Source organism: Oryx dammah, unplaced genomic scaffold (assembly GCF_014754425.2).
Source record: "Oryx dammah isolate SB20612 unplaced genomic scaffold, SCBI_Odam_1.1 HiC_scaffold_2, whole genome shotgun sequence".
NCBI classification, from domain to species: domain Eukaryota; kingdom Metazoa; phylum Chordata; class Mammalia; order Artiodactyla; family Bovidae; genus Oryx; species Oryx dammah.
Genome location: NW_024070186.1, coordinates 192,837,320 through 192,846,814, shown reverse-complemented (window position 1 = coordinate 192,846,814; position 9,495 = coordinate 192,837,320). Strand labels below are relative to the sequence as shown.

Genomic DNA, 9,495 nt, shown 5'->3' with positions numbered 1-9,495 from the left:
GGGAACCTGGGGCCTTCGGATGGAGAGGGGGTGAAGCCGACCAGGTTTGGAACAGACAGGGGAGGGAGAGGACGGCAGTGAGGAGGGGCGCCCAGGAGGAGAGGCGAGGCTGAAGGCGCAGAGGAGAGTGTGTCTGGGGGAAGGGAAACCGGAGCAGGTATGGAGGCCGCCGCTCCGAAGGCAGCTATGGGGCCAGACTGGAGACCCCCGGGTGAGAGGGAGGGGCGGAGACTGGGAGAAGGAAGCCGGGAGCCTCCCAGATCCTGGAGGAGGAAGGTGATTTGGGCCATCAGCGAGGGAGGCGGGGACGGCCGCTGAGGGGCCAGGGTACAGGAATAGGGGTGGATAGAAGCCCGGGCCCAGGCACAGGTCCGGCGAGGGGGTCGGCAGGGAATGGAGAGACATGGATGGGTGGTCTTGTAGGTGCCCAACTCAGAGTGCCTCCACCCTTTCTCCAGCGTCCCCGCCCTGCCCTCATGACAACCCCCCCAACCCAGCCTCAGGTCCCAAGAAGGGGTAGGGAGTCTGACTGTCTCCCCCTTCCCCAGCCGGGTGCAGTGTAGACAAGTAGGCCCCGGCATAACTCCTTGTCTATAGGTACGTCCAGTTCGGTGCAGCCGATCTGTGTGTATCTGGAGGTCTCTGTGTGCTGTGGGTGTGTCGGGGTGTTTATGTCTCTGTGTCTGGCTGTTCTAGGTTGTGTTTACCTATGTCAGTTTGTGTGTCTGGTCCTCTGTTTGTAGAGATGGGGCCGTGACCCGGTGGTTTGTGTGTCTGAATGTGTGTTTGTGTGCCTGCAGGCTGCTGTAGGTCTGTGGGGCCTGTCTGAGTGATGGATCAGGCTGGATTTACAGGATGGGGAGCTGTATCAGTCTGATCACTCCAGAGTGTGTGTGTGTGGCTCTGACACCTTTGTCAGGGTGTGTGACTCTATACATGTCTGTCTGTCTGTGGGTCCTGGAGGTGGAGTTGGGTTTTCTGTGCCTGCATCTGTTTTCCTCTCTCTGAGGACCCGAGTCACATCTCTGCTCCTTTCTCTCTCTCTCATTCATTCCTGGCCCCGACCAACCCCACATATTTCTTTTTTTCCTTTCCCCTCTCCACCAAGTGGATCCGGGACCCAGGGAGGGTCGCCCCCCGGGCCTGGTGGCACTGAGCAGGGCCCCCCAGCCCCCACCTCCTGCCCCACGACATGAACCTCCTCTACCGAAAAACCAAGCTGGAGTGGAGGCAGCACAAGGAAGAGGAGGCCAAGAGGAGGTAAGGCTGCAGCCCCAGAGCGCCCCCTCTCCTGTCCCACGTCCGCTCTCCCCAACCCCAATCCGGCCGAGCCACATCCCTCTCTGCCCTTCCTGAGCCCAGCAGCCTGGTCATCAGTCTGATCTCAGAGTCTGTGCTCAGTACAGAATTGCTGGAATTGCACACGCCCTGTCTCTGTCTTGCTCATGGCTCCTGGCTCCAGCCCCTGCCCTGGCCTCTGAGGGGGCTTCTGGCTCAGGGGCCCCCTGTTGGCTCTTCCCCATCCCCAGAGGCCCAGGTCACTCCCTCCTGATCACCTCTGGCCTGTGATCTCCTCTCTGACAGTGTGGGGCTGGCTCTTGGTTCCCCTGTCACCTGACCTTGGAAGGGGCAGGCCCTGCTGCCTTCATGGTCCAGGATGGAGTCATTTGAGGGGCACCAGAGACAATCCACTTGGCCCCTTCCCAGTGACAGGATTGTGTGTGTGTGTGTGTGTGTGTGTAGTGGGGACATGCAGGCTGGGCCCTGCAGAAGAGCCAGGGCTTGGAACTGACACCCCCCCACACACTGCTTGCCCCGCCCCTTGTCCCCCCAGGGACCTGGCGCCTGGCCTCTCCTGCCCCGCTCCCTTCTCTTCACTCCCATTGATGGCACAGCCTCTTGGAGCCCGAGTCAGAGCCACCTCCTTGCTCCCTTCTCCCCCCTTGAAACTGTGGAGTTTAATTCTTGTTGTTAATTAGATTAATCAGAGCTATCACTGCAGTGATCTCTCCCTAATGAAGGGTTAGTAGACAGGGCCCTAATGAGAGCCCACCCCACAGGAGCTCGCCCCTCTTCCCCGCCAGCCGCCCCCCTTTCACTCACACAGAAGCTCAGGGACAGTGAAAGGGAACTGGGGTGAGCCTGGGAGGGTAACAGAGACAGGATGACAACGGAGGGAGAGGGAAAGAAAGAGGGAGAGAGAGGCAGGGAGGAAAAAGAGATCAGCCGGGGGAGGCTCTCTGATGATGCGGCGGGCGGTACAGCCTGGGCCTGGGAAAGGAGGCGCCCACTCGGTGTGGGAGCAGAGGCCGCAGCAGCAGCCGGACAAGAGGGGAGGCCAGAGGCCGGGCGTGGGCCCGTGTCAGAGGGAGAAGGGGCAGAGTTCGGGCGGCAGGTGCATGTGCCACGCAGAGCTGTGCTACCCTGGCCAGCGTTTCTCTCCGTCTGTGAGCCGTCCACAGGTGCGGTGCCCATGCTGGGGCCCGCCAGCTCCAGGGACGCCCCCCTGCACACGGGCTCACCTCTTCTCTCGTCCCTGTCCTGTCTCCTTCCCTTTCTCAAGGCCTCGGGATTCGACCTCTCCCCATCCCTACCCCGGCCCCTGCCCTCCTCCCTGTAAGGCCCAGGGTTGCCCACCGTTCCTCCTCAGAGGAGCGGAAGGCCCAGGCCTGAGGCCCGACCCCTGCTCCCCCTGGGTCTTCTCTCCCCAGCTCCAGTAAGGAGGTGGCTCCCGCAGGCCCGGCGGCGGGGCCCGGGGCTGGCCCAGGGCCGGGCGTCCGTGTGCGGGACATCGCCTCGCTGCGCCGCTCTCTCAGGATGGGCTTCATGACGATGCCCGCCTCCCAGGAGCACACCCCCCACCCCTGCCGCAGCGCCATGGCCCCGCGCTCCCTGTCCTGCCACTCGGTGGGCAGCATGGACAGTGTGGCGGGCGGGCCGGGGGGGGGCGGCGGGGGCCTCACCGAGGATGGCGGCACCCGAAGACCCCCGGCCAAGCCCCGGAGGCACCCCAGCACCAAGCTTAGCATGGCGGGGTCGGGGGCAGAGACGCCCCCCAGCAAGAAAGCAGGTGAGACCCCCGCCCCCCACATCCCCGCCAGGGGGAACCGGGAAGATCCACTGCGGGCCGGGGGAGGCCTGCCTGCAGGGTTCATTCGGGGAAGAACCCAGGAAGTGGAAGGTTCCATTCTCACAGGGAATGTGGGGGGGGGGTTCTTTTTTGGAAGGGCCTGAGATGAACCATTCAAGGGCAGGAAAAGCTCCTTGAAAAGTTCATTCTTGGGAAAAGCGGGGCCTTGAAGGGCCTTGAGGGTGGGGGGCAGAATGGAGGGTGCGAGCTACAGACTCTGGAAAGTTCTTTAGAAGGCGCCAAGGCCAACTGGTAGGAAAGGAACCCACTGGCGCTGTGAGTTGAGGAAAGCTGGGGACTCATCCTTGCAGATGAGTCAAGAGGCCACAGTGGGTCTCCCCGTTTCCTTCCCCGACTGAGGGCCTGGTGTCTCGTTCTCTTTCCCATCCTGCCCAGGCTCTCAGAAGCCAACCCCCGAGGGCCGCGAGTCCGGCCGGAAGGTCCCTCCGCAGAAGCCCAGGCGAAGCCCCAACACCCAGCTGTCGGTCTCCTTCGATGAGTCCTGTCCCCCAGCCCCCTCCCCTCGAGGGGGGAACCTGCCCCTTCAGCGCCTCAGCAGGGGCTCCTGTGTGGCCGGGGACCCTGAGGCGGGCGCCCAAGAAGAAGAGCCCGTGTACATCGAGATGGTGGGCGATGTCTTCAAGGGCGGAGGGCGGAGTGGAGGAGGCCTGACGGGGCCGCCTCTGGGGGGTGGGGGCCCGACCCCTCCCGCTGGCGCTGACTCGGACTCAGACGAGAGTGAGGCCATCTATGAGGAGATGAAGTACCCGCTGCCCGAGGAGGCCGGGGAAGGCCGGGCCAATGGGGCCCCTGCACTGACCGCAGCCTCCACGCCACACCAGCCTCACGCCCTTCAGCCCCACACCCACCGCCGGCCAGCTTCAGCCCTCCCGAGCCGAAGGGATGGCACGCCCACCAAGACCACTTCTTGTGAAATTCCCCCGCCCTTCCCCAACCTCCTCCAGCACCGGCCTCCGCTCCTGGCCTTCCCCCAAGCCAAGTCTGCTTCCCGAACCCCCGGCGACGGGGTCTCGAGGCTACCGGTCCTCTGCCACTCCAAGGAGACAGTTGGCTCCACCCCAGCTCCCCAAGTGCCTGCCCGGGAGCGGGAGACGCCCCCCCTACCGCCTCCGCCTCCCGCTGCCAACCTGCTGCTGCTGGGACCCTCGGGCCGAGCCCGGAGCCACTCAACACCATTGCCGCCCCAGGGCTCTGGCCAGCCCCGGGGGGAGCGGGAGCTCCCCAATTCCCACAGCATGATCTGCCCCAAGGCGGTAGGGGCGCCAGCAGCCCCTCCTGCCCCGGCTGCCTTGCTCCCCGGCGCCCCCAAGGAGAAGGCCGTGTCTTACACCATGGTGTACTCAGCAGTCAAGGTGACCACGCACTCCGTCCTGCCAGCTGGCCCGCCCCTGGGTGCTGGGGAGCCAAAGACGGAGAAGGAAATCGCAGTCCTCCATGGGATGCTGTGCACCAGCTCGAGGCCCCCTGTGCCTGGGAAGTCCAGCCCCCACAGCGGGGCTCTGGGGGCAGCAGCTGGGGTTCTCCACCACCGCGCCTGCCTGGCCTCCCCACACAGCCTTCCGGATCCAACCACAGGCCCCCTGACCCCCCTCTGGACCTACCCAGCTGCAGCAGCTGGGCTCAAGAGACCCCCTGCCTATGAGAGCCTCAAGGCTGGGGGGGTGCTGAATAAGGGCTGTGGGATGGGAGCTCCATCCCCCATGGTCAAGATCCAGCTGCAAGAGCAAGGGACCGACGGGGGGGCCTTCGCCAGTATCTCCTGTGCCCACGTCATCGCCAGTGCAGGGACGCCAGAGGAGGAGGAAGAGGAGATGGGCGCCTCGACGTTTGGGGCAGGCTGGGCTCTGCAGCGGAAGGTCCTGTATGGAGGGAGGAAGGCAAAAGAGCTGGACAGTGAGTGAGGAGGGGGAATGGGGAGGCCCCGGGGATATCTGTGATGATCTGGTGGAGGTGTTGAAGGGGTTACTTGGAAGCCACAGCCCATTGTCCTGATCTGGGAACTTTTCTGGGAGATCTGAGGGATGGGGGCATGCAGCAGACTGAAGGGGTGAGATCCCTGTGTGTGCGCTGACAGGGCAGGAAGACCTGGAGTGGGGAGGGGGCAGGATCTGGTCTCCTCCTCTGGTCCTGTCCCGCTCTACTCCCTGCCCCTCCCTCCACTGGGCTGCAGGGGTGTGTGTGTTTGTGAGTGTGCGCACACGAGGAGCTAAACACAGCTGCCTCCCAGCTGTTACCATGGCAACCCATCCAGACAGGAGGGAGAGGAGAGGGAGGCCCCTACCGTTGCCTGGCAACGCAATGCTCTGCCAGGCCTACTCAGAGATGAGCTTAGTTCACATGCAGCCCTTCCCCCAAGGCCCCCTTCACATTACCCCAGCTCAGAATTTGGGATTCTCCCTTCTCCTAGGGAAGAGCCTCCGCTGCTCTCTGCTTCAGAGATCATTCTGGCCCTGTAGGGGGCTGGAGGGGTTCTGAAGTTAAAGCTGGGGTAGGGGAGACCCCTCTGAACAGGAAAAAGGGTTTGGCAGCAGTAAATAGCTACAATTCTCAGCTCAGGGGTGGTGCCAGGGCTGGCGTCCCTCCTGTGTGTGTGTGTGAAGTGTGATGTCGGGGCCCTCTCTTCCCAGTTGTGACCTGCAACGGGGCAATTCTTTGTCCTGGTCCAGCCAGGTCGTGGTGCGTGTAGCTGGGGGGACAGCAAGACCCTTCCCATTGTACAGCTTCTGAGCTCTCCTTGTTACCCAGCAGAGATCGAGGATGGTGCCCGGGCCTGGAATGGCAGTGCTGAGGTTCTAGGCAAGGTGGAGCGTGAGGACAGAGGCCCTGTGGCATCAGGGATCCCGGTGAGGAGCCAGGGGGCAGAGGGCCTGCTGGCCAGGATCCACCACGGAGGGGACCGAGGAGGAGGCCGCACGGCGCTGCCCATACCCTGCCAGACCTTCCCCGCCTGCCACCGCAACGGAGGTGACACCATCTGCCCCTGCACACAGATGGGGTGGGCTGCGGGAGTCTTCCAGGACCCAGGTTCTGGGCCCTACCTCCTAATACCAGGTCTCCATCCCCTCCTCGGATGAGGCTAGGGTCAGTCTGACGGGGCCCCTCCTGTCCTCAGGGCGTTGGGGGAGGGGAACCTGGTGCCCCCTTCCTTTCTCATCCCTCAATCTTCTGCCTCAGACTTCACTGGAGGCTACCGCCTGGGGCGTTCCGCCTCCACCTCCGGAGTTCGGCAGGCTGCGTTCCACAGCCCCCGGCCCTGCAGCCAGCCCAGGGATGCCCCGAGCCAGGTGAGGAGGGAGACGGGCTTGGGCTTTTTCTTTGTGAAGAAGCAGGTAGGGAAGAAGACCCTGGTGTGGGAAGAAAGGAGAGAGGTCAGGCTGGGGCCTTGGCACAGACTCACCGGCGACAGGGAGGGACGGATGGATGGAGAGCGAGGGGGTGGGGTGAACGTGCGTAGCCAGGCTGGCACCACTGGCCGCCGTGAGCCTTGGTGCCTTTAGAAAAAGACGTTCCCGCGGTGGAAGGATTCCTTCTACTGGGAAGACAGTTTTTAAGAGGCAAGCCCTTCCTGGGGGAGACAGGCCTTGCCTGGCACCAGGGCGCAGGGGGAGAGGACAAGAGGCCTTGGGGGCAAGAGAAGACTCGTTTCTGGGCGATGCGTTGATCATGGTGGGGTCTCGGCGGTGGGGTCGGGGCCTGGTGACTCTGAGGTCCTTGACCCCCCTCATTCCATCCTCCCCCACCCCACCCCGTCGGGGGCCGGCGGCGGGAGGAGAGGGTGCAGACCCAGCCTGCGCTGCCGCTGCCGCTGCCGCTGCCGCTGCCCCTGCCGCCCCAGCCCGCCCGCGAGCGCGACGGCAAGCTGCTGGAGGTGATCGAGCGCAAGCGCTGCGTGTGCAAGGAGATCAAGGCGCGCCACCGGCCCGACCGCGGCCTCTGCAAGCAGGAGAGCATGCCCATCCTCCCCAGCTGGCGGCGCGGGCCCGAGCCCCGCAAGTCCGGCACGCCGCCCTGCCGCCGGCAGCACACGGTCCTCTGGGACACGGCCATCTGAGGGGGGCGGGGGGCCGGGGCCCAGGGGCGGGCGGGGCGCCCGCTCTCCCGGAGACTGGCCTCGAAAGAGGGACGCTTGAAGGACCAGGTGAGAGAGAGCCGCCGGGGAGAAGCCCCCGCTGCCCTCCACCCTAACCTCCGCCCCCCAGAGACGGGGAGTCGGCCGGCCGGTCGGGCTTGGGGTGCCAAGCCGCAAACCCCAGAAAAGTGAGGGAGGGGTTGCTTGAAGTTGGGAGTGAGGGCCTCCTGCTGCTCTCCCCTCTGAGCAAAGTAGACCTCCCCACCCCAGGCCAGCATGGGGGAGGAGTGAAGGGTCAGGGAGGAAAGGGGGGCGGGTCAGCAAGGGACAGAGAGTGAGAGGTAGAAGGGGCTCTCTTAGAGAGTGGGGGAGGTGGTAATTATTTTGTTGTTTATTTCGGTCTGGTGGACAATTCTGGACCCGTTTGATCCACTCCTAAACAAGGAGTGGGGAATCGCGGGCAAGTAAAGGGAACCAAGTTGGCATTCTCCCCAGTGCCCAGAGGCCCCGCCATCCACGCTGTGCCCTCCCCACCCCATCCATTCCCCGCCAAGCCAGGGACAGACAGGTCTGGAGAGCAGTGGGGCCGCAGAAGGGAGGGGCTGTAAGAGTGGAGAGTCGAGTCCGGAGGGCCTGAGGGCTCATTCACAGTATTTACCGGTCGCCAGTACTGGGTAGTGAGCTTGGCCTGCTCTGAACCGGGCATCTTATTTAGCTCCAGGGTGAGGGTCTAGCACCAGGGATGGGCGGGATGATGGGGAAGGAGGGGAATTTTCGCGGGTGGGGGTGGGGGTGGGGGCGGGCAGGGTATTTATTTAAATTAAAAAAAACCCAGAAGAGATGTCAGGAACTTTTTTTTAATTCCTTTCTTTTCAGAAATAATATATTAAAAGACTAACGATCCTAGAAGTGGCTTCTTATATTTCAGTGCGCTCTGCCTTTTTTTTTTTTTACGCCTGTTTTTTTTTTCCCTCTTGCCCCTGGTTGGTGGGAGCTGGAGGTTGTGCAGGGAGGGTTATTATGGCAAGTGAGAGGGAGAGGTGCAGCTGGAGGTAAGTCTTTGGGAATGCCACCGTGCACTGACTCCGCAGATATTAACTGAGCAGCTGATGTGTGCTGGCGCTGTACCAAGGCAGCAGGAACATTCTGCCTGAAGCCTGCCCTCCAGCAGCTTGTAGTCTGATCAGGGGCATGAGATTCCTGACAATGCTCCAGGACTAAGAGAGGGAGAGGGCTGGACTCTTCTGACAAGGCTTCCTGCACAGTGCACCTAAAAGTACAGGTAAGGTTTGGATGAGCAGGGAGAAAGTCCCAAGCTCACAACATGATTGTCTGCGGGGCTGGGGTGGGGGCAGCAATTGTGTTTAAATATGCAGATGGCAGTGGGTCAACCTTGATGAAGCTGGTGCAGAAAGAGGGGCCCCAAAGACCAAGAGGCTGGTCCTCAAGAAGGAATCCAGGGAGGATGATTACAAAGAGAGTCTCAGAGAATAGAGGGCAAGGGACAGATGGCAAGACACAGCTGAAAGAAAACATCCTCCGGTTAGAGATGAAGGAGCTGAAGGGGGAATCCATGAAGCCCTAGGCTGGCGCTCAGATGACTGAGGAAATGGTCAGCTTGGCAACCCATGGAAGGCAGGGTTGAGAGGGACTTTGAGGGAAGAATATTGATTCTGAACGACAAATATTCAGGTTTGTTAGCAGCTAGACCAGAGGTTCAAAACTATAATGGATGATACCAGAGATGTCTTTTAAGTGATATGAAGAACATTTTGAAAAACTTTAATAGTTTTATATTTCTTTTCATGCATATTGAGAGAAATGACAGTCAGCACATCAGACTATTTGTTATTTCATGTCGGTTACTGCATGCACAAGATGAGGCTAAATATATTTTTAATGAGTTGGTTTAAAGAAAATAGTAAGCAAAGAAATAATAGTACAGGTGATACTCAGATTATGAAAAATTATAACAGTGGTGTGAGAATATTTGAAATTTAGGAAACACCAAGTTAGGGATAAAATGATGGTTTGAGAGGGCTGACAAACATGTGGATGTTAGGGGTCATCAACATAACGATGGTACTCAGGGCCAAGACTGAGCTCTATAAGAGATACTGTGGACAAGAGAGAAGAGTTAAGAACAAAGAATAGCTTTTAAATTATTTACATTTTTAAAAATTGTATAACGGACATATAACAATGTAGGTGTACAAAATAATGATTTGATATATGTGTATTTTGTGAAATGGTCATCGCCGATAAGTTTAGTTGA

General features: G+C 60.7%; 1 protein-coding gene across 3 annotated transcripts; it reads left to right on the top strand.

Annotated features, from left to right (window-relative positions):
• The first annotated feature begins 69 nt into the window (after nt 1-69).
• Nucleotides 70-8,935, top strand: NYAP1 (neuronal tyrosine phosphorylated phosphoinositide-3-kinase adaptor 1). Of its 3 annotated transcripts, XM_040262426.1 has the most exons (7): nt 70-157; nt 1,109-1,260; nt 2,712-3,070; nt 3,527-5,044; nt 5,900-6,115; nt 6,326-6,435; nt 6,933-7,202. In XM_040262426.1, exons 2-7 carry the CDS (start codon nt 1,193-1,195, stop codon nt 7,200-7,202), a joined length of 2,541 nt encoding a protein of 846 aa, XP_040118360.1. In that variant the 5' UTR covers nt 70-157; nt 1,109-1,192. The 3 variants fall into 3 exon arrangements, with proteins under 3 accessions (XP_040118360.1, XP_040118345.1, XP_040118353.1); XM_040262411.1 differs by having other exon boundaries at nt 5,897-6,115; nt 6,326-8,935; XM_040262419.1 differs by lacking the exon at nt 70-157 and adding an exon at nt 514-597 and having other exon boundaries at nt 5,897-6,115; nt 6,326-8,935.
• The last annotated feature ends 560 nt before the right edge of the window (nt 8,936-9,495 follow it).

What these genes read in the sequence shown, in the direction of transcription:
- NYAP1 (XM_040262426.1), top strand. Translation starts at nt 1,193, where the DNA reads ATGAACCTCCTCTACCGAAAAACCAAGCTGGAGTGGAGGCAGCACAAG. An exon ending in GAAGAGGAGGCCAAGAGGAG is followed by an intron (nt 1,261 to 2,711) that starts GTAAGGCTGCAG and finishes TTCTCTCCCCAG; the next exon opens with CTCCAGTAAGGAGGTGGCTC. An exon ending in GCCCCCCAGCAAGAAAGCAG is followed by an intron (nt 3,071 to 3,526) that starts GTGAGACCCCCG and finishes CATCCTGCCCAG; the next exon opens with GCTCTCAGAAGCCAACCCCC.